This window comes from Kogia breviceps, chromosome 7 (assembly GCF_026419965.1).
Source record: "Kogia breviceps isolate mKogBre1 chromosome 7, mKogBre1 haplotype 1, whole genome shotgun sequence".
Classification (NCBI taxonomy): Eukaryota; Metazoa; Chordata; class Mammalia; order Artiodactyla; family Physeteridae; genus Kogia; species Kogia breviceps.
The window spans coordinates 105717715-105745099 of NC_081316.1; the positions used below are offsets into that span (position 1 = coordinate 105717715).

Genomic DNA, 27385 nt, shown 5'->3' on the forward strand with positions numbered 1-27385 from the left:
TTTACAGCAACTTAACGGAGTAATTTTCTTCTGTTGAATCAAATAAAACTTAGCCTTGCAGTTCATATATTTAAAAAGTTTTACTTCTCTAATAATTCACTTTCATTTCATTTTACAAAGGTATTTATCCCTGATGGATGAATTGAAGGGGAAAAAAGGTCCTCAACTAGAGATACATTAAGAAGCACTGCCCTGAAGCAGCCAGTAAGGGCTATGGGTATAATCAGCACCCAATTTTAAGGTAGTATGAGACTAAATGAATGAATAAATGAATGAAGGAAGGAATGAATGAATTTACCTATGACAGAAAAATAATCAGAACCCAGCGGAAGAAAAGAATCTTTGAATGTGACCATCATATTAAAAAAAAAAAAAAAATTGGGATTGAGAGATACCAACTGTCAGGTCTGAGCTTGTGAAAGCCAAATAATCAAGTGATTAAGGTTGTACCAAAAGTGTGAGGTAGTGTTAATCAAAGGAGGAAGGGTTGGTGAGAATGTAATTTTGGAAGCCAGTCCAAAAAGCAATTAAGTCCAGAGAAAACTGTTAGCTTCCGCTGCCCTCTGGCAGGGAAACGTTACCTGTAGGAAGGCCAGGCCTGAGGCTAATGCTCCCCGGCCCACCCGATCTCGAAGCACCGGGCTGCAGCCGCCCTTTAGGCAAGTATCTCTAAGTAGCTCCCTGAGGATGAGGCCTCCAGAAGCAGGCTGCAGTGTGGAAATTATGTGGTTAAGTGAAGAAGTTAACCAAAAATTAACTCTGGAAAATTCTACCAGCCTGAAGAAAATGGGAATGACGCTGAGCATCATAGATTGAGGGAAAGAAGAAATTCAGACATTCAGGTTGGAGACTCTGGGTTCTACAACCTCTTTATCAAAGGCCTCTGAGAAAGCAAGCTGGGCTTCGTGCTGCAACTCACTGGTGTCATGGTGACAAGAGGGGAGGGTCCCCGTGGGCGCTTCAGCAGCTGCTGGGCATGCAGTTGGATGTTGGCACCTCCATCTGATGCCCTCCGGCCAAGGGGGCCCATTCCGTTCAGCAGCTGCAGGGTGGGCGGCTGTAACAGGGACTGCTCCTGTCAGGAGTAGAGTGGGAAGGGACAGACTGGTGAGGTGGGGGGAAAGGAGGAGAGAAAACGGCGGCACTCTAATCTACTGAAACTAAGGGATCCTACGATGGTGACGCAGACTAGAGAAATCTTCCCTCTCACCCGAGCTGCTTTGCAAGAGAAATCATCCTTGCCTATAAGGACACCCTTAAATCTTGGGGACAGTCCCTTAAAGTCTCTCAAAGGAACCTCAGATGTGCATCTTTGGGGGCCAGCCCTCTCCCGTTTCCGGGTACCTTGTACTCCAGCTGCCCAGCTGGCTGCAGATTTTGCATGGGCAACAGGTTGTGCATGAAGTTCATGTTAGGGGCCACCTGCAGGAATGGAGCCTGCGGGCTGACTCCAGGAAAGCCAGGCAGCAGCTTCTGCAGATCTTCCATAACCTCCGTGCTGATGGGAAACAGGATGACAGAGAAGTTCAGTTACAATTCTCACTCAACCTGTATCCCCAAAGTGATGAAACTGCTAAGTTCACAATTTATTTTGTTTTATTTTTCTACTTTCCTCCTAAATTTGTATTTCCCTCTACGATCTCAGAGCGAGCAGAGGTGTGTGGAGCCTAGCGTGCAGAACCTGGCACTCTGCCATTTTACTATCTGGGGCTGGGGATCCCCATGCTTCACGGACCACTCATGTAAAACCAACAGCTCTGAGCCAAGAGGAAACGCTGGCCCCAGTCCAGTTCAGGTTTCCAAAGCCTGGAGGTGAATGGCAAGTTTCTGGAGGACACAGGCCATCCACTAAAACAATGGCTGCCCGAAGTAGCAACTGATTCACCAGGGAAAGAATGCGATCGGTGCCGTCAGTGCTGATGGGCAGATAAGGGTGGATCTGTCGAGCTCCAGCGGTGGGGTTTACCGCACACACGTTAAAATAAGAGCTCTTTCCACTAACAGCGCGACACGGGACTCCACCCATTTGCAGCTGACGCAGTCTCTGGAGCCAGAATGTTCCCCTATTGCCTGTTTGATCGTAGGCTGAGAATGAGAAACGTGAAGCAAGCAAACCAGCAGGCAGGGGAGGCTTTTTTGGAAATTGAGAACTCAGAGAAAAAAGAATCCTAGCTTTGCCCCTAGCCGAGCTCTCAAGAGAGCCCTGGCCACACCCTTTTCTTCCCTCCTCAGTACAAGAAATAGCCAGAGAAGAGGGGTGGCTATTTCAGTGGTGAGAATCTCCAAGTGCAGAACAAAACCGGGAGAGCTGGTCTTCAGTTCACTTCCCCAGCGTGAGGGCAGCAGGGGACACACTGAAGGACTGTTATGGGGAAACACTTGCGGAAACTGGTACTTATTTGGCGTGTTTCTGGATTTTTGTTTACTTGATTTGTAACATATACAAATTATATCATACTATTTGTCCTCACTTCTTAGATGAGTCTTGCATTAGAATATATGGCAAACAACACCTCTAAAGGCTGTCAAACTCGGGTGAATTTTCAGGGGTACCTTTACATGACTTAGATCAGAAGACCTTAATCTTTGTGGGAAAAGACATGCTATGCTCTTCACCAACGTACTGCGATTACCTGGCACGACAGTGGCTTTCAGCCCACCATCTACAAGGGACAGCTCTGTGATTTTCTGTCAAATCTAGTCTCATCTACCAGGGACCCTGAACTGGGTTAAAAACATGTCTTGGCCACAGAATTAGATCTCATCTGGGAGATACAGTGAAGCAGGGAAGATGTGCCATGGTAGGAACTCAAAGTCAGTGGGAATTCTCGCCCCCCCCCTCCCGCCCCCGTGTTAATCGGGCAGATACTCACCGCGGGTCGGCCACGCCCACCGTGTGCCTCCTCATCGACAAATAGCGGACCAGCGCTTCAGGGGAAGGCTCTTCACCCTCATCACTGTCCAAGTTCACCGTCCCATCCGGCTGAGGAGGAGAGAAACACAATCAAATCAGAAATAAGAAGTAAGGAAAGGCAGCAAGACTCTGGGCAGGAAAGCAGTTTCAGCTGACGGCTATCAGGGGTCGCTACTTGCCTCCACAATTTGATTCTCTGGGTTGATGAGCTGCACCTGGGGAACGCTGATGTTCAGAGTGGTACCAGCCTGCTCCGCCTGGAAAGCAGTACGCACACATACACACATTCCGTCAGTACCAGGGGGAAATAATGATAGGCTTGCAAAGCATTCTTGATTGCTAAACTCTACGCTTCTACCTCTGAGTCTTTGGTTCCTCTGCCCTTAGAAGCTACCAGGAAGCATTCTTTAGAGAGGACAGTCTCTCTCAATGATTTGCTGTTTCTTTAAAAAAGAAAAAAATTCAACTAGTGTTGTCCCTCCCAAGTACTGGGATCCTCTTCCATGCTCTCTGTCAAAGAAAGGTTCAGTTCTTTGCTTGACCTCTGACAAAGCAAGAGATGACAGCAGGGAGGGGACAGAGGTACGGAAGAATAGGAACTCTCGTGACCTAGAGTTAGTGAGCAACGGCTAACTAACCGCCCTCCATGTTACCTGTCCTGAATCTGGTCACTGGAGTTATTGCCCACCTGGATGTTGACTGGCGCTTGGAAGGCCATGGCTCGGGGCATGCTAGGAGGTAGTCCGACACGCAGAGTTTTATGTCTCTTATGCCGATCACACAGCAGGCTGTAGATTGCACTATAGTGATCATAGGCATCTGATCTTAATGACTACCAAGAGAAAAGGGGAAAGAGCAAAAAACCTGGGTGATATGGCATGTCAATGACCAAAACCCTTTTAATAGTAACGTTAGAAGACCAAAGCGCCTTCTTTCCAAGGCCCAGACGGGGCAGAGGAAGAAGAATGGGAGGAAAACAAAAAGATCCAAGTTCCCAGAAAGGAGGAATAATGGAAAAGGCAGGACAGAGGGAGTAGAGCTACACCCCACCTTGTCCTCCACTCATTTACAGATACCTGTAGTGTCCGCTCTCTGTCCAGTCCCATGTCCTCCATGGCTAAGAGGACATCCTCATTTAGGGGGTCCATCTGTCTTTCTTCCTTCAGCTGCTGGCATTCAGCTATTAACTGTAACACAAAAAAGGCAAGCTATCTAACTCCCAATTAACCATGTCAAGATGGCATATCATATATAATGAACAAGCTGTTCCATGCTGCCTAGCTCGGGATATTTTTGGCCTCAGACAAAGCCTGAGCAAGAAAGCCCTGGGTACTCAACTAGGAGCAGATAAGATCGTAAGGCCACTATTTTCCTGAGCTCCTTGGGGTACCCGGGATGGCTGTAGTGGTTCAAATAAAGGAATGCTACAGGAGCCACTGGACTGAGCACACTGAGAGGAGGGAAACAACCCCGTGGGAGGAGGCTGTACCGCCCCAAGAGCCAGGAAGGGACTCTGATTTGAGGACAAGCAGTAGGGAACTGGTACCACTGTTCTCCAACAACTCAGCTGGTTTAAGATTCCTTCTTGCTGGCTTCACTTGCTTTAGGATTACATAACAAGTTTGTACCCAGGCCCACCTTTTCAGGTCCTGGTCTGATTACAATCTCATGCAGAAGAGACTGCAGTAGCCCTAAGAGGAGTTCCCTGGGGCGAGTGGGGCCCAGCTCACCCTGTCAAAGCTGGGATCAGCGTCCCCTAGCTTCATCCACTTGTGCTTGCAGATCTGCTCCATGGAGAGGCGCTTGTTGGGGTCTAACACCAGCATGTGGCGGATCAAGTGCTCACATTCTGCAACAGACACAGAGCCTGCGTCAAGGTCGGTGAGGGAAGCACCGCTGGGGCTGAGGAGCTAGAGGCAAGGTGAGCAGGCAGATTTTCAAGCTCCTGACTTCTACTTTGTTTCTCTTGCTTTGTGATCCTTACCTCTGTCCTTGCTTACTCCAGGAGAGACTGGGCAAAGGCAGAAAGAGGTGGAGGAAAGAGAAATTCAAGTCTGGTAGTCTGGTTAATTAATACCTTCACTAAAAGTCAGATCAGAAAAAAATCTGGGGATAATCCCTGGATTTCATTTATTTATATTATGTACGACCTCATTTAAGGCAACTAATGAAGAGTTTTGAATGTTCTTCTGAAGAGATTCAGTTATCTTACAAGGTCCTCAAAATAGTCCCTCCCTCCTCTATTCATTCCTGTGTGCATACTGAGGCTTTCTTCCAGCTTAGGGTCCAAAGCGCTCATCAAAACTCAAGGAATTAGGTCTTCCCTGGGGGCACAGTGGTTGAGAGTCCGCCTGCTGATGCAGGGGACACGGGTTCGTGCCCCGGTCCGGGAAGATCCCACGTGCCGCGGAGCGGCTGGGCCCGTGAGCCATGGCCGCTGAGCCTGCGCGTCCGGAGCCTGTGCTCCGCAAAGGGAGAGGCCACAACAGTGGAGAGACCCGCGTACCGCAGAACAAAACAAAACAAAACAAAACAAAAAAACTCAAGGAATTAGATGTTCTGATGGTTCCAGGTGTGGGAAGAAAGGCACAGGCACAGGATGCCTCCCTACCACACACTGGGTCTCTGCTGGCCTTACTGATCATCTCTGCGTTGTTTAAACATTCGTGGGTGCATACAGCTGGGCTCTGAGCTAAAGAGATTCAGATCAAGAGATGTCTCTCTAGGGGAGCTCATGCTACAGAATATACTGCAAAAAGAATGACGGTTTCGAAATCAAGACGCTTATATTCTGATTTCAAAACCACCCTCTTATTTCTAAGTTTTCTCATCTGTAAATTGGGGGTTTTGAGGATGAAGGTGGTGATGATGATAGCAACAGCAGTATTAAGATACTCTCCTGAGCACTTTACACAATTATTTCTATCTCATTCAATCCTCACAGCAATCCCAGGAGGAAGGAATTATCATTCTCGTTTTGGAGATGGTAAAAATTAGGTGCAGGGAAGTCAAGAAGCTTGTGCAGGGCCACATAATAGGTCAGATTTCAAACCAGACAGTCTGACTCTTTGGTTGGTGCTCTGATCCACACCCTATCTCCCCCAGAACCCGCAGAACAAAGTCCAAAGCCCTTTGACCTCCCTGAGCTCCAGCACTCGGGCCTTCTTTCTAGTCTGTGTGCGTGCTTCACTCATCCCCTCCAACAGCATTTACACGCGCTGTTTTCCTCAGTCGGGGGGCGGACGCTCCCAAACCCTCACTTGGCTGGTTCCTTGTCATTTGGGAAAGGGCTTAAATGTCACTTTCTGAGAAAGATCTTCCCTGGCCGCCTCATCCTCCTCAAGTAGGCTTCCAGTCGCTCTCTGTTACATCACACTGATTTTCTTCACACTAATGACTTCTTTGTGAAATCACCTTGTTTACTGTTTATCGTCTAACTCCTCCCCTGCCCAGGTAAGGTCCATGTCTTTCTTATTGCTGTTTCCAGCACCAAACCTGCAATGCCAAAGATGATTATTACACCTAATAGGAGCTGAATAAACAGCTGCTGAATACGTGAATAAATAAATATTTATTGAAACTCTAGTCAAACAAGATTGTATTTGTGGAAATGCTTTTTAAAACTATAAAATTCTCTATAAGATACAAAATTGTCTGTTTCTGTTTTACTCCAGCTGTCCTGAAAATAAAACTGGCCAGTGATAATAACAATAACAGTAATAAATTAAGAGACTTTAATAAGTTAAAAGACTTTTCATATACAAGGCACTGTGCTTACCAACTCTATTTCATTTAATCTTCACAACAACCCTATGTTAGATACTGTTTTCAGCCCCATTTATAAAAGAAGAAACAATTAACGTAATCAACCACTGCAACCCAAAGGGCAGAGCTGGGACTTGAGAGCTATGCTCTTGCACATTTTCACGAGGATACAAATCATTTGGTATGTTATTCCAGAGTAAATTCAACTCTGAAACTGCACAATTTCTGCACCATTTGGCAAACACCATTCTATATCACCATCGTGAAAGGAATACAAAGAGTAATTAAGACAAATTGCTCTTAATTTTTAATTTATTCTAACTTTAAATGAAAATACAACAAAACAATATATCCCTATATCAAACTGATATTACGGGAATCATCAATTTGTTCTTGCTTTATGATCAAAAGTATATTCAAATGCAGTGTGGATCTCAAAGACTGTAGTTCCTATATCCCTATAAAATAAACGCCATCTACAACATTATGCTTTTATTAAAATGATGTCTCCAGAGTAGCAAGGCTAGACGCCACAACTGTAGCCTCTATGTAGATGATAAATATCATTGCCACCCATCTTTATGGTCTGCAATTACTTGAGAGGAAAAAAGTGTTCTTGATTTAGAAAGTTACTAAAACTAAAGACCCCCCCCCCCACCCCCGTTTAGGGAGAACGCCTGGGTCTGATTCCAAAGCTGGGAAATTATTGTTAGGCCCTCTAGATGGCACTCTACTGTTTTCTTTTGGTTTCCATACAGCATCTAGTGCATGAACGGTAGCCACATGAGTTCTGAATCAGATGACCAAGGGAGAATGATGTTTAGTTACAGGCTCACTTTAAACCAGAATTTTCAAGGCATTTTATTAAAAACAACAACAACAAAAATTAACACCATTGTAGTAAGTCCTGATTAGAAGATGCATCGTGTTCAATATCAGGATCTTGAAACCTCTATTAAGTCATCCTTAACCATTATTTGGTTTCAGATGCCTTGAAAAAATCTCCAGAAAAATATGAACAAGAATTTATACACAAAAATTTGCGTGTATCTTTAGTCTATTCAAGGAGCCCCCAGAGCCTGTCACAGATTCCCCAGGCATCTACCGGTCCCAGGCTGAGAACGCCTTGCTGCAGTCGCAACACCTAACGGGTACAAGCTCTTATCTGTGTGCCCTATATAACATCCAGCGCCCAAAGGAGCAGAAATCTAACACTCTTCATATGTTGCACAGATGGCAAAATATGACAAAATGTGGAAAGCCAGGGTATTATTATCAACTCATGTTTCCTAAGTATCACATATAGCTCAGGAAATTATATTCAAACTAGACTGCAAAGTACCATTCTACATAAAACATGGCATGAGGGTGAAAACAAAGGAAATAAATGCTTTCAAACCTAATAACACCATTAACCACCGGACAGTCAACTGAAATGAGTGGAAAGAAAATGGGGCCTCAGATCAAAGAGTACAAAACATCAACTTTCCCAGATGCCAAAGAGAACTCTATTTTAAAGTCAAAAATGTCCCCATCTCTTGTTCCCTCTCGAAGGGCAGACCTTTGCTACTGAACAGAACTGAAGCACTTGGGGCAGTGCAGGAACCCTCGGCTCTGCGTGTGCCCGAGGGGGCTCCCTTCAGAGCTGCTCTCCTCTGCTCCTCGTAAGCGCCGAGTGGCCTCTGCAGTGAAAATTGCTGTGGCCCCGCGAAAGCTGAGCCACCAGAACGGCGACTAGAGGATGCCCAGCTCAGGCCTTGCCCCGCGGCGCTGACAGGCATTCGGATGACTTTGTGGAGAGAGGGCTGCCGTATGGGCAGGGTCCTGAAATGGGAATTAAGTTCAGACTGCCATCTCAAGTTGTAATTCCATCTGAGGCTGGGTCTTTAACACCTTTTTTTCTTTTTGACCTTGATAATAAACAGCTTTCTCTAACAGGCTGAAAGCATTCAGCCCAAAGGAGAAAATAATAAAGGATGAAGAAGGGGAGTTAAAAACCAGCTCCAGATTCACCCAAGATAGTTAATAGAAGCTCTGTCTCTAGCTTCCCAGATAGAAGAAATAAATAGAATAGCTTAAGAAAGAAGTTCCTGACTAAAACTTTGAAAACATGTCCCCCGAAGACAGGGTAAAGGTCATGAGGCTGATTTATCTTGGAGAAGAGAAGCTGTAGGCAGGAAGGGACACACTGGGTGTTCTTCAAGTATCTGAAAGATATTTATACAGAAGACAATGTGCATTTATATTTTGCTGCTCCAGGGCCCTGAATTTGGAATAATTAGAAGTAACAAGTTCAATTTAGGAGAAATCTTTCTAATTATTAGAGTTGATCCAAAGTACTTGATCAAGGTCCTAGGGATCTAAGGAGGGGCCCCTTAGGGAAGTGAGGGGGGCAGTCAAGAAGGCAGGGTCATACCTGGAGCACAGCTAATTTTATTTATTTTATACATGAGTATTCTGAGTAAGGTTTCATTTAAAAAATTAAGTCCAGGGACTTCCCTGGTGGCACAGTGGTTAAGAATCCGCCTGCCAGGGGTGGTGGTGTGATGAATTGGGTGATTGGGATTGACATGTATACACTGATGTGTATAAAACTGATGACTAATAAGAACCTGCTGTATAAAAAAATAAATTAAATAAAATTTAAAAAAAGAAAAAAAGAATCCACCTGCCAACACAGGGGACACGGGTTCAAGCCCTGGTCCAGGAAGATCCCACATGCCATGGAGCAACTAAGCCTGTGCACCACAACTACTGAGCCTGCGCTCTAGAGCCCACGCGCCACAACTACTGAGCCCACATGCCACAACTACTGAAGCCCGCACACCTAGAGCCCGTGCTCCGCAACAAGAGAAGCCACAGCAATGAGAAGCCCGCGCACCACGATGAAGAGTAGCCCCTGCTCGCCGCAACTAGAGAAAGCCTGCGTGCAGCAACGAAGACCAATGCAGCCATAAATAAATTTATTTATTTAAAAAATAAAATAAAGAACCCCCGCCCTGTAAAAAAAAAAGAAAGAAAGAAAATTAAGTCCAGAAGCAACTGAAAAGGATGAACTCTTTGGTCTCCTCCAACTCCAAAACCCATGTAACTGAAAAGGGAACAATTTGACCTGAAATAGTATCCTTATTGTCACGAGAAACGTCTAATCCGAGGCTGGCATTTGAGATGTCGTTAGAAGGGCCCCCAGTATTAGGTGTGAAGAAGACTTGGGATCCTTGAACGTCTCACTGAGCTCTGTGTCCCCAGGGCCCGCATAGCACACGGTATGTAACAGGTTCTCAGTAATGCCAGTTGAAAGAAACATGGGACTAGGTGACTGCAACAATTCCTTCTAACAACTTTAATAATCTGATTCCAAGAACTCACAATAGAATAGGCATTCTCCATGCTTCAAGCTAGAAAAAGCAGCCAACTATCATCTTACGGAAGATTAAGATGTGGCACTGTTTGGGGGCAAAAGCCTGGATCAGATGATTTCCAAGGCCTCCCCTTGCAGCTTTAGAGTTCTTTGTCTCATTCACACAGAGGGTACTTACTCACTGATCTTTTCTGAGGCTGCACAGAATAATATGTAAATCAGATTACCACGTGAGGAGACATCTGAATGTGAATGTGGCCTAGCCATAGCGTCTAGGTTATGGTACAACAAACCAAAACAGCTCTTGGCAGATAAATCTTCTCCATAAACCCTGTGGATGTGTCTGAAGGTATTAATAATATATCCTTAGCCTCTTAAGAGACTGAGGGCGAGAGAAAGAAAAGAGTGGAAAACAACACACGGAAGGAGGGAATGAAAGATTAATAGAGCAATTCATTCAAAAATATTATTTAATAATAATTACTAACATTTACCGAGCACTGTATAAGAGCTAGGCAGAGTGCTAATTAAAATAAATTAACCCTTTAAGTTAATTTAAGCATTTAATTCACACACTAATGCTTATTAGCATTATGAATACTTCACAAGTAAAGAAATTAACAATCAAGTAAGTTAAGAAACTTGACCAGATAATAAGAGGCAAAACCAGGATACAAATTCTGGTCAGTGTTATGCCAAAGCCAGAGTTTTTAACCCATATAATACCTAAATTAATTGTTGATGTATTAGGTAGCAGCTAGAGTATCTTTATTAAAATATATCAAATCAATTTCACTCCTCTTCCAACAGATCAAATGCCATGTAGTCACCACAGGTTCTATCACGATAGAATCACCTGTAAGCCAAGTTCATAGAAAGTGGGCTAGGTGATAACTTCATTGTCAGAAGGCTATGAACAGCTGGAAAACAGTGTTACGGGGACTGGCAAGTTGCATTAAGGTGAACTGAGAAGGCGGGGACATGATGGGGAGGCTGAAGTGCACTACAGAAGAGAGAGCTTGGTTTATATACTCTGGCTGTTGCGTGGGGACGGGGACGGGGATGGAAGGCTGGCAGCGACAGGCTGCCCCAGTCAAGGGGTCACAGGCAGAGGGGCAGGCAACAATTCAGGGACTGGCCCTCGAGTCTGCAGGCTGATCCCATGATGGAGGAAATGCCAACTGCCCCTTAAGCCCTTCAAGTGTGGCCAAAGTACGGGACATGCAAAGCAACCATTTTCAGCTCTGTGGGCAGAGGAGTGGTCTGAAAGGAACTGAGTCACACATTCTTTCTGACCACATAAAACTGCTTGGAGCTGGGGGAACAGAAGACATCTGTGTGCCAGGAGGCATGGGAAGAATGCGAGGAAGAAGCAGTCACCCAGGAAATTCATGCTTCTTACAGGTCCTTGGAAGAGGGTATGGTGTGTGGCTTCTCACGTCCTCTTTCCAGTCAATACCAGCTGTGTTCAAAGGTAATGCCCAGGGTTTCCCTGGTGGCGCAGTGGTTGAGAGTCCGCCTGCAGATGCGGGGGACGCGGGTTCGTGCCCCGGTCCGGGAGGATCCCACATGCCGCGGAGCGGCTGGGCCCGTGAGCCATGGCCGCTGAGCCCGAGCGTCCGGAGCCTGTGCTCCGCAACGGGAGAGGCCACAACAGCGAGAGGCCCGCGTACCGCAAAAAAAAAAAAAAAAAAAAAAAAACCCGCGTACTGCAAAGGTAATGCCCAAACATGTAGCTCAAGAGCCCTTTATCTTCAATAACCTTAACAGACTTCTTAATAAGGTTTAATTCTCCTGAGCAATTCAGATTTCAAAGAGAGCACTATTTTTCTCAAATCTCAAAAATCCAAAAAAGAAACAAAAGTAAATTAGCTAAAATGTCTGTTTCCCTGAAAAATGAATTAACTTCGTATTTTTTTAAAAAAAAGTTACATGGCACTAAAGTCTTAACACTTTTCAGAACAAGAATACAATGTGAAATACTGTCGGATTCTGCTCTCCACTTGGCCAGCTCAGGTACCAGTCTGGGGGAGAGCTGACACTATTACAGCAGACAAACAGAACAAGATTGATGGCTGGTCTGCAACGACAATCTCTGGATGGAGCACCATGGCTTTGGTAAAAATCTGTGCTCTGGACTTACAAATGTTTGTGACTCAGAGCTCCTCTTGAATGCTATCTGCCTTTTCCAAAAGAAAAAAAGAAAAGTCTGTCATAATGTCCTGATCCTGTCATAATCATGGCTCAAAGAGTGTGCTATCTTGCAATGTCATGATCCCTACAGAAATAATTAAGAAGAAAATCGATAAGAAATCATAGGTGTTTTTGCCAAGACACCTTCTTTTGGTATGAAGACGGCTGGAGTTAGGAATCCTCACTCTGCTTGTGGACTAAGTCCCTTCTAGAAGTGATATTTTTTAACATGCCCAAGGAAACCCTGCCATTGGCAGCTGTCAGCTGACAAGGTCAAATCTATCTTACATAGCAACTATTTTAAAATCTAAACAACGTAGACAAATGGTCTTAAAATAAGACATTCCTATGTATAAAGAACATACACTGAATGCACTGTCATATACCTGCATTGAGAGATCACATAAATGTTAAGTACAATCATACAAAATACAGGGTTTTTGTTGTTGTTACAATGAAATTTTGTTATACTGGATATTGCTAGAACAATGGTGCTGTACGTATTAGGAGATTTTTACTCTATAGAAGTTAAATTTTGATACTTTACTGTTACAACAGAAATGCATAAACATTTCTAACTTGTATTTCTAACTTGAAAGTGATAGTCAATACCACAGTCTTACACAATGAAAGAAAATACACAATCTTGGAATTAACTCTAGTAGAACTTAATCTGTAATAATGTTGGTTGTGATGAGATTTGACTCATAATAAACAAGCACTGAGATAAGCTCCTCTAAAAGAAGTGACACTGAGGAAAAAAATGTCTTGTTTTGAAGCCATTTGCTTTTAGTTCTTTCAGGGAAAGAAAAATGGGAGTCCCAGTACCAAAGCATTCCGTAAAATTCCTACAATAGCCCAACGGCGAGAGATCAGACAAGGAAGTGGAGAGTGATTTAAATACAAATTCTACCACCACTGGTTTCTGCAAATTATTATCAGAATGTTCTGGAATAGAAATAAGGCTCCTTATAACCAAATCCTGTGAGACACTTTCTATGGTTGAACAGAGGCCAAAGGGAGATGGCTTGGCACAATCTAGCAAATAATGATGGCGCAGATAAGAAAAGCTTCTATTAGGAATCCATAAAGTTAGGCTGAGAGGCTAAAACTTCCATGTTAACAGTTTATCAACCTGCGATAGACTGAGGAGAAAACAACTGTTTGACCCATAGGTATCCATTTATTAGAAAACTAACAACTATTTCTTGAACTTTGCTTATTTTCAAGGTGGCTGTGATCTTGCCAGAATTAAGATTTAGGAATTAGGAGACGCTGGCTTAAAGGCTGGGGATGACCACATTTACCTGCAGCCTTGACCTTGAAAAGCCCGACATGCCACACTGTTATACTAGAGGCTGTGCAATTTGCAGTTCACATTTTTAAAATAAAAATTTGTCACTTACACCACCTTATTATTCAAATATATTTTAAGTCCTAATAGCAATCATTACAGTGGAAGAAAACTCTGGTTCAGCTTTACATCAGAGTCCAATACATAGTCCTTGATACTAACACTTTTTTCCAAAAATAATCCAGATGCAGATGGGCAAAGATATCCGTTCCAGGACTCTCTGGATACTTGGAATACCTGTGAGATATGTACTCACTGAGAATTAAAGTACAATCCAATCGAAGACAGTTAGGTGGCTTCTGAAGCCAGAGTGCATGGGCTCAAATCTCAGCTCCGCCACTTCCCAGCTGTGTGATTCTGGGTGTGTTACTTATCCTTACCACGCCTCAACTGTCTTGTCCATCAAATGACGATAGCAGCCTACCTCACAGGGTTGTTTTAAATATTAAATAGGTTAATGCAACAGCGTCTGGTACCAAGAAAGTGTTCAATGGATGTTAGCTATTATTCAAATCTCTGGAGTCCTCCCATCTAGAACTCCTTCCCTTACTCTATTTTCCTCTCTAGGGTTGCTGAAGCTAGGAGACAGTGTGCTTGAAAAGGGTAGTAAGAGACAGGGCAGTACCCACATTAGCCCCCTGGTTTTCTATCATATTAGGTAAAAATCACGGCAGAGCTGGTCAGGGGAGGCTTGCTTAACTCTGAGGTAGCCCTAGCCCCGCTCCTGACATCATGTGGATTTCTGCACTCACTAACATGAAAGCACTACCCAGGTTGTCCCCCTAGCGGCTGAGTGTACCTTAGAAAAGTATGAGAGAACTGTTTTGAGGACTCTGAGCTCCTTAGTATATGGAGACTTGATGGGCGAGTTACTTTAATCTCCTGTCCCAATCCCGCATGCTGTGTGGTTCTCAATGAGTAAGCCAATCAGGGCAGAATTGTTTGCATCTAAGTAGAAGCTTTTTGGCAGTAGCTGCATGGTGGTCTCCAACAGAAGAATAATGTAAGCCTGGGTCTTGCATTCCTAGGGATAAAATGCTTATGCAGTATTACAATTAATTAAGTCACAATGAAGTCTAATCAATAGAGTCAAAAATACTGTCTACAAGAGATCTCTATATACTTGCCTCAATGCATTTTTTTCCACTGTAAATTAATTTTCCTTCAGCTAAATATTGGGCTGGCCAAAAAGTTTGTTTGGGTTTTTCCATAAGATGTTGCCAAAAAACCCAAACGAACTTTTTGGCCAACCCAATAAATGACTGATCTTACTATATCTGCTAGCAGGTGATACAAATGGTGAATAAGACAAAGTAGGCTTTAAGAAGTAGGCCTCTGATGGTTTTTAAAAATATACTGGTAGTGACTGAGCTTGGTGCTCAAAAACTTTACGTTGTTGGCTTCCGTCAGTGGGACCGGAACTCAGAGAAAGCAACTGCTAACACATGTGGCCAGGTCAGGTCTCAGCTTCTGCAGAAACTCAAAAAAACAGCAAGGTTCAACTTTGAATCCTTTTATAATTTAGGCTCAGGGTTTTACCTAACTGCTCTCTGGGATGCTCTGGGAAGTTTAATCCAAAAACACTTTCCTAGATCAAACGTATTTTACTTGAGACATTGAAAGCCAACTCTATCGTAGATCAAACGCTTTTAAAAACTACAACTCACTTGACCTGGTCATTTACTTATTAATGTATATAACAAAAGTACATAAAACCAATTAATAATTCAAATAACCAGTGAGTTACCTATCACTTTAATAATAAAATGCAAGAGTCTGATGGAAGAGTCCATAGGTAAGTGATGATTCAATTTTTCATTAAAAAAAATTTACTGAATATTTACACTATACCAGTTGCTCTTAAGGCTTACGGGAGGATGATGATGTGTGTGTGAAACACAGTTCTGATATAAAGGAGCTGGCATGCTAGGGAAGAGGAGAGGAAGACACATACATAGCTACTGAACTAGGTAGTATAATATCGATCCCCCTTGAATAAATCCTCTTAAATTTATACCACTGTCATTGCAACTTGAAAGTATGTCTTTCGTATATCTCAGGATGTCCACGAAGGGAAGGTTGTATCAAACAAACAAGACTAGGCCTAGAAATATCCTCTAATTGGGAGGACACTTCATTCCACACATTACTGACAATAAAGAGATGCTTAGAATTCTTAAACTAACTGCATCCATTTGTATAGCATGGCCTCCCACACAGCTGTAGATACTCTGGAATTCAACTTGGCTAGAAGAAGCTGGACTATGAGGCCTTCCCCACTCGCCACCCAAATGCTCATTTGAAAAATGACACCAGCTCTGCTGGAGTTTCTAGAACCTTCTGGAAGAAAAATGGATAAACTCAGTTCAAGTCTATGACAACAGCCTGAGAAAAAAAAGGATCTTGTTTTTTAGGACTTCCTCAACTACATTACTATCTGTAGCACAGTAATGGCTGACCTGACAGGCTGGAAAGCAGCTGGCTCCAGCCTCCATATAAAGAATTAACTCTAGGTCTAACGAGGTGCAATTATGCCTAGAAACTAGAGATGTAATCAGCAAAAAGACTCAGGGACAGACTCTAGGTTTCCTTTACATGAACTCCAAACTTTTGGGTACTTGAAGGACGTCTAAGCTGAGAGAAGACTAAACCATCTTATGCATTCATTTTCTCTGGTGCCTTTATCCTTCTGACAGCAGTCTCCAAGGGCCTTGGGATTCAGGCCTACGCTGGTAGGCAAGGCCGAGCACATGTATGTCCCTGAGGGCAGAGAGATCACACTAGTAACACAGCAACCGTCTACTCATTTCCTAGATTGGGTTGTTTGTCACTTCCTGTACTTAATCTTACAAAAAATGTTATTCCTACTTAGGGAATTACTTGTCCAGGATTAAAAAGTGACCACATTTAGGATAATTATGTTGGCGTTCTGTGAGTCTTTAAACTTCCGTTAACGTACATCATGTTATAAATACTAGCTCTTTCTAAGTAGTTAAAATGTTACATGGTTTATTTCTAAGCACTAAGACACAACGTGGCTGACAGCATGACCGGCTACTTCACCAGCATCCACTAGTGGAAGCCAGCTCTGGTAAGGCTTGAGTAAAAATCTTTTGCCATGATGTGGAGGTGGAGGGGAGAACGGATCCAAGTTGCTCACAGGAAACACTGTGGACACTGGAAAAGCAGAGGAAGTGGTTTGTTTACACTGCCCTTTCTTTGCAGCGGTGTGGTGTAGTAGAACAGACACTGAATTTGAGTACTAACTTGGTCACTTATTACCTGTGTGGCTTTAGGCATGTCAACTAATTTCTTTAACCTTCAGATTCTTAAACTTCATTGGCAAAATGATAAACGCTAGTGTCAATACCAATTCCAGAGTACAATTACATAGCTCAAATTAGATCAAGTGTAGGAAATACTTTGTAAACCTGAAAGCCCTAAAGAAATGTAAATTACCGTTACTGATATTATTATTTGAATTATTTGGTAGTGAACACTGTAACAAATCTATGCATGCATGCATGCACTCATTCAACAAATATTTACTGAGCGCCTGCCAGGACCCATGCACTGTCCTAAGCCATGGGAATACAGCAGTGAACAAAAACAAAATCGTATTACGGTCAAGAGGCAGTGGGGATGAGGGGTGGGGACACAGTTAACAAATAAGGTCAGGTAGTGGTAAGTGCCATGAAAAACCGCGAAGCAGAGTTATGGAAAGGGGTATCAGGAGAGGTCTCTCTGGGGGGACGTTTAAGCAGAAACCTCAAGTCAGGTGAGGAAGCCATGTAAATATCTGAGGAAACAGGAATGCGTGCACTTGGAAAGTCTGAGAAACAGCAAGGACGCCTCTGTAACTGGAGCTTGGGGCCTAAAGGGAAGAGAAGCAGGAAATGAGATTAAAGAGAGGGGCCAACCACAGTGTGCCTTGTAGGCCATAATAATAATGACTTTTGGAAATGTTTTCTACGTGTAAATGAAAGCGACTGGAGGGTTTTAAGCAGGATCCTATTTACTATCTACATACTGTTTTACTAAATCCTACTACATGCCAGATACTCTGCTAGGCTAGAGACAACTGTGAAAAAACCCCACATTTTGTCTTTACTTTTTCTAAGCTCACAGTCTGGTATAGAAGATATATAATGAAAGAAACAATTACAATGAAATGTTTGGGAAGTCCCATGATAAGAGAAAGACTGGTAGAAATTATCTAGATTCTTATTTTTATCACATCTAATTTCTTGCTCTAGAATACAGGAGTGGGTGGCATGGGGTAGGGTAGGGGGAGGAAGAAGTACCCCAGGCAGAGCGAGCTGCTCCACAGAGTATCACTAGTTCAGGGAAGCAGAAGGAAATTAGGGCGACTAGATATAGAATGGGATCTGGGGCTGCAGAGACAGGCACAAGCCAGGTCACAGAAGTGTTACTATGTCATTGTTTTTCAAAAAGCAGTCATAAGATCAATTCAGTAAGTTATAGTTAGCATTTTTAATGTAATAGAATAAAATGTCTTCGAGTGCACTGCACCTAGTAAAGACAAGTTTTGCTTTTTAAAAAAACTTTTGGGGCTTCCCTGGTGGCGCAGTGGTTGAGAGTCCGCCTGCCGATGCAGGGGTCGCGGGTTCGTGCCCCGGTCCGGGAAGATCCCACATGCCGCGGAGCGGCTGGGCCCCGTGAGCCACGGCCGCTGAGCCTGCGCGTCCGGAGCCTGTGCTCCGCAACGGGAGAGGCCCGTGTACCGCAAAAAAAACCACTTTTGTTCAGTTGTATGTATACATGTATTTTCTAGGTCACTGTATAAAATGTATCTTTTACTATGGTCATGGTCAAAAATGAAGTCAGTGCTCTAGCCACATTAAGGAGCGAACTTCAGCCTAGAGGCTATGGTAAACCACTGAAAAGTTTAAGCCAGAAAATGATATAACCAAATGTGTGTGTGTGTGTGTGTGTGTGTTTTGTCGTATATAGTTTAGAAACATTACTCATGCAGCCGTGTGGAGAACGCATTAGAGAGGGATAAGGCTGGAGCCAGGCATCCATTTAATTGGCTATTATTTAATCCAAGCAAGAGCCACTACAGAAGTGTCTACAGAAATGGAGGGTTGAACCTACAGGATTTGGTAAGTGAGTGGCTGTGGTGATGGTAAGAGAGGAGGAATCAAGGCTAGTTTCTTGGTCAGACGGTGACACCATTCACTAAGATAGGGAACACAGAATGCAGCAATTCTAGGGAGGGATTAAATTCCGTTTTGAAAATGTTTCCATTGATGTGAATTCAAGACATACAAGTAAAGCTAACTGGCAGCAACTGGTTGGATATACAGCCTCTCATCCCAGAGGAGAGGTGTGGGCCAGAGAGTTACCCAAGTGTTAACTGGGGACTGAACAGCACTGTGCTCCCTGAGCCACGGCAGCGAATAAGATGCTCAGAAAGATGGTGTGAAGAAGAAAAGATTTAAAGGATGAAAAGAGAAAGAGAAATCTGGCAAACAAGGTGTACTCAGAGAGACAGGTGGAAAACTGGAGAACGTGGCATCTGAGAAGCAATGGGAAAAAAAGTGTTTTAAAAAGTAAGGAGTGACTCAACAATAAGAAAACAAACAACCAAATTTAAAAATGGGCAAGGGACTTCCCCGGTGGTCCAGTGGCCAAGACCCCACACTCCCAATGCAGGAGGGGCCTGGGTTCGATCCCCTAGCTGGGGAACAAGATCCCACGTGCCGCCAACTAAGACCTGGCACAGCCAGATAAATAAATAAATAGATAGACAGATAGATAAATAAATAATTTTTTTAAGTGGGCAAAACATTTAGACATGTCACCAAAGAAGATATACAGATGGTAAACATGCATATGAAATGTTAGCCATCATACATCATCAGGGATTACAAATTAAAATAACAAGATACCCCTTCACATCTATTAGAACGGCAAAAACCCAAAGCACTGACAATACCAAGTGCTGGTGGAGATGCAAAATGGCAGAACCACTTTGAAAGACACTTTGGTGGTTTCTCACAAAACTAAACATACTCTTGCGGTATAATCCAGCAATCACACTCCCTGGTATTTAGTCAGATGAGTTAAAAACTTACATCCAGGGGGCTTCCCTGGTGGCGCAGTGGTTGAGACTCCGCCTGCCGATGCAGGGGACACGGGTTCGTGCCCCAGTCCGGGAAGATCCCACATGCCGCGGAGCGGCTGGGCCCGTGAGCCGTGGCCGCTGAGCCTGCGCGTCCGGAGCCTGTGCTCCGCAGCGGGAGAGGCCACAGCAGTGAGAGGCCCGCGTACCAAAAAAAAAAAAAAAAAAACCAAAAAACTTACATCCACACAAAAACCTGCACACGGATGTTTATAACAGCTTTGTTCATTATTGCCAAAACGCGGAAGCAACCAAGAGGTCCATCTGCAGGTGAATGGATAAGTAAACTGTGGTACATCCAGACAATGGAGTATTATTGAGCATTAAAAAGAAGTGAGCTATTAATCCACGAAAAGACATAGAGGAAACTTATATGCATATTACTAAGTGAAAGAAGCCAATGTGAAAAGGCTACATAATGTATGATTCCAACTATATGACATTCTGGAAAAGGCGAAACTGTGGAGACAGTAAAATGATCATTGATTGCCAGAGGTTAAGGGAATGGGTGGGATGAACAGGCACAGAGGATTCTTAGGGCAGTGAAACTGCTCTGAATGATACTATAATTAGGTAGATACATGTCAGTATGTATTTGTCCAAATGCACGGAATGTACAACACGAAGAGTAAGCCCTAGTAAACGATGGACTTTAGATGGTAATCCAATGTAGTGTCGCTGCAGGTTGATGGACCGTAACAAATGTTCTACTTTTGTGTTGGATACTGACAGTGGGGGAGGCTATGGGTGTGAGGGGCCAGGACATATATGGGAGCTCTCTGTACTTTCTGCTTAATTTTGCTATGAACCCAAAACTGCTCTAAAAAATAAAGTTTATATTTAAAAAAAGAAAGAAAGGAGTGGTGAACTTTTAGCATCTAGTGCTAAATACCGCTAGGCAGTCATTAAGATAAAGACCGAGGATATGCAATAGATTATGACAAGATCACCGGTGACTCTGGCCAGAACAACCCACTACACCCCTTCTCTGCTTCCTTCCAGAGTAAAACGGGAAAGAGCTGTGTCCACTTCCTTTCTCCACCTCCCTTCTGTTCCTTCTTGGTCGCATCTACACGAGTTAGGGTCTTGCTCCTGCTCCCCCACCAAAACTGCACTTCAGGATCATCGGTGATCTCTTTAAATCCGATATTCAGTTCTGTATGGCTATTAGCATAACTGATGACATTGTGGGCTCCCACCATGCCTCCTGTCCTTCCACTGACCCTACCTAGGACTGTGCTAAGTCACTTCTCTGTCATCGAGGACTCTGTAGTTAACAGCCATCGTTTCATGATCATTAGGTCCAGGTGGCCTCTGTGCTCTGCTGGTCTCCGAACAATGATGAAGCCCTTTGCTGACATATCCCTGGTGCCCATTAATAGACTAGCTACCCATGAATAAATATTGACTTAGGAATGCACTTACTGTCTCCAAGCACATACCCAGCCCCCTTAGGTTAACTATAAAATTGTCCCCTTGGCAGTGCGTGCACAGCACCGTAGCGAATGTTCCTGGACGGTTGTCCGCCTGGTCCTACTTAACTCTGTGAGTAAGTCACCCTATAATACGCTGACCCATTGATCACCTGGAGCTGCCTACCTTGTTTTCCGGTCTCAAGATGCCTTCTCAGTTCAATGAGTGCTTTCCGTTCCCTCCGTCCTCCAGCAAGTTCTCAGTCATCTGACCTATCAGCAGCACCCCACACAGTTCCTCATTCCCTCCTCCTTGAAACATTCTCGTCACTTGTTTTCTAGAACAGAGGACTCTCTGGCTTACCTTACTAGCAATCCCTATGCTGATCCCTCTTCACGTTCCTGACCTCTGAATATTAGTGTGTCCCAGAGATTAATCCTGAGACCTCTTCTCTTCTCTGCAATCACGGCCTAAAAAGTGACCTTATCTCAGAGCTTAAAATACTGTATTATCTATATACTGATCATTCCCAAATGTGTATCGCTAGCCCACCACTCCCAGCTAAGCTACAGTCCTATATTCAACTGCCTATACAACATCTCAACTTAGATGTCTAATGGGCACCTCAAACTAACACATGTAAAATATCTCTCCATTCCCATCTCTGTTAGCAGTAAATCCATCCTTCCAGTTGCTCAAGCCAAAACCCTTAGATTATTAATAATTACTTTTTCTCTCACATCAAATCCCACATATATGTTGTTGGAGCCAGACTGCCTAGGCTCAAATTCTAGTTTAGTCACTTAGTAGCTGTGTTATCTTGGGAAAATTGCTAAACATCTCCCGGTTTCAGTTTTATCACCTATAAAATGGGGGTAATAGTCCCATGTATCTTACAGGGTTGTTAAAGTAACTAAATGAGTTAATGTTTACAAAATGCTTGAAACAGAGCCTGCCACACAGTACATACTATCTCTCTCTCTCTTTTTTAAAAAATATTTATGTATTTATTTATTTGTTAAGGCTGTGCCAGGTCTTAGTTGTGGCATGAGGGATCTTCGTTGCAGCATGTGAACTCTTAGTTGCGTCATGCAGGATCTAGTTCCCCGACCAGGGATCAAACCTGGGCCCCCTGCATTGGGAGCGCAGAGTCTTACTCACTGGACTGCCAGGGAAGCCCCTGTATTACCTCTTGAATCTGACGACTTCTTACCATCCCCACCTCTACACCCCAGTCTGGGAACTAGCCACCAATACCTCTCACCTGGATTATTGCAAAAGTCTCCTACTAACTGGTCTTCCTCCTTCAGCCCTTGAACCTTTCAACCAACAGAGCTGCGAAAGTGATTTTTTTTAAAAACAAAAGTCACCGTAAAGTTCTTTAGATATTTTTGCATCTTTGAAAATATTCATAATAAAAGTTAGAAAAAAACGAAAAGTCAGATAATATCATTCCTCTGTTAAAATCCTCTGATCCTTTGCATTTCGCTCAGAGTGAAAATGGCCTTTACACTGACTGACTAAGCCCTCAAAGTGAGCTCTCTGTTGTCTCTCTGATGGCATCTCTCCTGTCCCCTCACTCATTCCTTTCCAGCACAGAGGCTTCCATCCTGCTCCTTAGACACCCAGTCATGCTCCCTTCACTAGGGCCTTTCCACCTGCTGTCCCCTCAGCCTGGAAAGCTCTTCCTCAGACCGCACGGCTCACGCCCTTGCCTTCTTCAAGCCTTCGCTGAAATGTTGACTTCTCGGTGAAGGGGTTCCCTGACATAACTTTCCAAATAACCACCCACCCACAATCCCTAACCCCCCTTCTCTATTTTATTTTTCTCAGAGCTTTTTTCTAAAATGCATTTTAGAAATAAAATTTCTGACATTTATTCTAGATCCAATTCACATTTATTCTAAAATGTAATTCCCACGTGCTTATACTGTGTTGCCAACCCAGTGGACATACACTCTGTGTGTTGTTCCTTAAAGTGAAATCATGATTAAGCAAAACTAAATAGAATGCTTACAGCATTGTCTCCAGAATGTTCTTTTCTTACCTGCACATAGATGGTGATGAAACACTGTAGATTCTGGGTGTCTGTTTTCAGTGTTAAATTCTTCTAAGAGCTACCCACCCTATTGCTCACTCGTTTAAAAAGTACTTTTTGAGTCTGGGGGATAAATGTCATAGAAGCAGGAAATGTAGTAGCAGCAAGATTAAGATGCTTTATCCTTGGCATTTATTACCACATCTCAATGGGGCCCCAGTAAATAGAAATATCATCCTGAAAAAGGGTGAGAGATGAGGTGAAGACAGGGGTGAAACTACTACGACTACTGCTACTATGCGATGGACCTATTAACTTTACACACATTATTTAATTTAGTTCTCATAGGAGCCCTCACACAACTGTCAGCCATTTATCGATGAGGAAACTGAAGCTCAGAAAGACTTAGTAATCTGCCACACCACACTAGCAGTCCTATGTAGAGCCCAGAGCCAAACGCAGGAGGGTTATCTGATGCCAAAGCCTAGATGCTCTGTTCCTATAGAACCTTGCCTCTGGAGGTGTCAATTCAGCACACTGGAGCCAAAAAAGGTGGTTAAATGGGCAATTTATACTCTGTCACTCAATTCCTGGGATAACTGAGCATGTCTAATGTTCCATGAACCCAGTCATAGCTGTGTGATGGCAACTCCCTTACCTGTGGACATAAAAAATGGGATGCGGAACTTTCCACTCAACACCCGGGCCCGCAGATTCTGCAGTGTGCTCCCATCAAACGGCAGGGCACCACACACAAGCACATAGAGGACGACTCCGAGGCTCTGCATCCCAAACAGAGAGTACGTACAATTAATCACATCAGAGGAAACAAAAAAGGCCATTATAGTATGTGTATGAAGATGATGGTGAGTCATGCACGAGATAATGGAACAAACTTTGTCTTCGTTTTTTATGAGAAATAATATGGGGCATTGTCAAGGCCAATCATCTCTAGAATAGTCAGCATTCTTCTTTGCTTCCAGACATTACTTTTTGGGAACATAACTAGACTTTCTCTCAGTACTCATCCTAGGGAGAAGGCAAGTGGCAACAACAGAAAAAATTTCTGTTCTTGGCAAGGGTACCCATCCAAGCTTGCCCTAGGGATTTTTTTTTTTTTTTTTTTTTTTTTTTTTTGGCAGATGCAAAGGGGGTGGTTGAACTCTGTGGCTCAGTCCATAGACAAAGATTGAAGAACAGACTGCACAAAGAATTGGGAATTCAAAGAACAGGTGATCAATTCTAGTGCAGTACTACATGTTGTCCAGGATAAGGACAGCTGTCATCAATCAAGGGTAACTAATGCTATGTATGGGGTATAAGAAAAGGCAGTCACATACCCAGATGTCCACTTTGGGCCCGTCATATTCCTTTCCTTCAAAGAGTTCAGGTGCAGCATAGGGAGGGCTGCCACACCAGGTCTTTAGCAGCTGCCCAGGAGTGAAGAGGTTACTGAAGCCAAAATCTAGAAAGACAAATGGATATAACTCATGTTATCTTTACCCAGTGAATACTAGTTTCTAGTCAATAGAATAAAGGTTCTGGATCCTTAAGTCTGAATAGCAAACACGAAAAGAGAACCTTTAGAAATTATATAACCAGCCGCTTAAATTTAAAGTAATAGGGAAACAGAGATACAGATGGGCTGGAATGCAAGAGACACATGGTTAATTAAAAGTAAATATGATTGGTTTATGTCAGCAAAAGCACCGTTTCCTTCATAAATCTGGACTGAGTGAGGTGAGTGGTATTTATTTCTTTAAGAACAAAAATAAAATTGGATAATGATTGATATTAAAACCACATCAGAATCAGTAAATACAAGTTAAGTCTACTCACCTAGACCCAGGATTTTCAGATTATTTTTTACTTCTTATGACAAACACATTTATGACCACTAGAGATATAGTGAACTTAAAAATTAGACAGTGACCTTATTATCATTAAGGTGGCTTATTCAAAATAAAGAATATGCAACTTATTTACAAACAAACCATGAACACTTACATTTTAACTTCAACTGCTTTTGTGCTTCAACTTTCCCCCTCCGTTTCTCCCCCTCCCACTGTTTGAAGAGAGAGTTGACGGGAGACAGGAGGGGTGTGGTTTGAGGAGGAACACTAAGAAAATGAACAAGGATGGTAGGCAAAGGATAGAGTCTCGCTGACCTATAAATACTTTTATGCACATAGATATTCAGACGAACAACGTGCAGCTATGACAGGCTAGAGCTCCCTCCTGCCCCCAGGCCTGCCACATTCCCATAGTCCCAGCAGCTGAAGACTCTGCGCACCTCCCCTACTCTCGGAAACTCTCCTCCCTTTCCTAGTTTTACTCTCGTTGACAACTGGGCCTCCTTTTGCTATTTGCTCCTCTTCTTCCTACCTTCTCCAGAAGGTGTTTTCTAGTAAAGCATGCGCTGGTTTTGACTATCTCTCCTTGCCCTGTATTTTCTCAGGGCCAGCTCTTCTGGTCCCACAGCTTCCACTCTCATTTGTTTGGTAATGATTCTCCAAATTTATACCTCTGGCCCCGGTACCACGCTTAAGTTCCTGACATGAACTTCCAGTACTTGCCTGGGAAGAAACATCTCAAACTCCCCATTTTCCAAAATCAAATCAGCTCTTCCAGCAATGTTCCCATGTTCATTCGTGGCGCTACCTTCGCATCACTAGGAGCGCTGGCGTCTCCGTTCCTTGCTCCTTCTCATCTCCATTTCAAACTGGAGGTCCAGCTTTTACTGCTCCTATCCTGTAAGTGTGTCTTGAACCTACCTCCTTCTTTCCATTTCCATTCCTCCCACCTCAGTTCATACTCTTATTATCTCTGACCTCGACTGATGCCCTTGCTTACTACCCTCTATTTCATTTCCCTCTAAGCCACCCATTCATAGCACAGTGAACGTGACACAAATCACATCGTGCTGCCTCCTTGCTCAAAAACATTCGGGGGCTCCCTTCTGCTTACAGAACAGTCTAGCTCTCTTAGCATTGTCACTTAAGGTCCTCGTGACCCAGCTCCACCCAACCTTTCCAACTCGCTCCTAGCCATTCTAGCGTCACTAGACTGTGCACAGCTTGTGTTTATGTGCCTCTCTTATGCTACTTACTCTCTGTGTCATGCTTTTTCCCTTCCTTGCCGCATCTGAAAGAGCACTCATTTTCAAGGCCCAGTCACATATTACTTCCTGTATGAAGCCTTAACTGACTCCCACCACAAAATACCACGCCAGTGGCTTCCTCCTCTGTGTTTCCATGGCCCTTTGCTTATACCTCTACAGCCCAATTACAACTCTGCCTCACGCTATACTTAGTTGTATTATGTGTTTATACCCTCCACTAGTTAGTAAATGGGAGGGATATCGTTTTATTTATCTTAGTCTCCACACAGTGTTTTCATACATAGCAGGGACTCAAGAAAGGGTCCCTAAATTAAACTGCAATAAAACCGCAATAAAATCACTGGGCCAATCCTCTTGTCACCTCCTGGCTACTGGAGTCTTTTCATACTGACTGGCAGCTGGCCAGCTACTAGAGCCTCTACCTCCCAGCCAGCCCTCCTAAGGTTGTAAAAAACTTAATGATCGCAAGGGGCTTAGAGGTCAGAGCCATCATCAGAATCGCTATAGCTACTTCAAGAAGAGAAATCCAATACTCTCGTTCATCAGTTCAAAATAAATGCCTCTTCTGCCAAGTCTTCCTGATTTTCCTATAAGAAATGTCCTCCACCTACCATCTCTGAACTCCCTTATTACTTTGTATTCCTCCTTTATTTTGGGTATTTACATATATAAATAACCTATTCTTCTAGCTCCTTAAAAATATTCTCTCTCTCTAGTAGAGGTCTACCCCCTCTCTCCCTAGTTCCTTAAAAATACCTGTTTCATGTCTGACTCTCTCACATTACCTAGCATACTGTTTAATTTAAACACAGTAGGTACTTAACAAATGTTGACTATGAATGCAACTGCAATTAAAGCCCTACCAACTAACCTACAACTTTTGAAACCCAGTACTTTTAATTTATAAGTTAAAGTCTGCATGCACTGAAACCTGTCTTTCTTAAGAGATTGCGGATAGGTTGCTAAAAATCCCAACAAATGAGATTCAGCAGAGCAGGTATCTTTGGGAATTATCTAGAAAGAGGGCTCTTGATATATCTTTTAATTGGTTGGCAAAGACCTCCACCAGGTCCTTTCC

At 43.4% G+C, this 27385-nt stretch overlaps 1 protein-coding gene across 7 annotated transcripts in view; it reads right to left on the minus strand.

The window, feature by feature from the left end:
* The window catches only part of SIK3 (SIK family kinase 3), a 245164-nt gene that overhangs the window by 27463 nt on the left and 190316 nt on the right, over positions 1–27385 (minus strand). For 5 of the 7 annotated variants that reach the window (XM_059070187.2, XM_059070185.2, XM_059070186.2 and 2 more), the window contains exons 5-13: positions 24527–24651; positions 23845–23968; positions 4645–4763; positions 3991–4101; positions 3603–3746; positions 3094–3171; positions 2874–2983; positions 1345–1498; positions 920–1075 (exon numbers count right to left, since the gene is read on the minus strand). In XM_059070187.2, the coding sequence (XP_058926170.1) occupies positions 920–1075; positions 1345–1498; positions 2874–2983; positions 3094–3171; positions 3603–3746; positions 3991–4101; positions 4645–4763; positions 23845–23968; positions 24527–24651 (1121 nt within the window). The remainder of the gene's footprint in view (positions 1–919; positions 1076–1344; positions 1499–2873; positions 2984–3093; positions 3172–3602; positions 3747–3990; positions 4102–4644; positions 4764–23844; positions 23969–24526; positions 24652–27385) is intronic. The other 2 variants (XM_067038993.1, XM_067038991.1) reach the window with 1 other exon arrangement.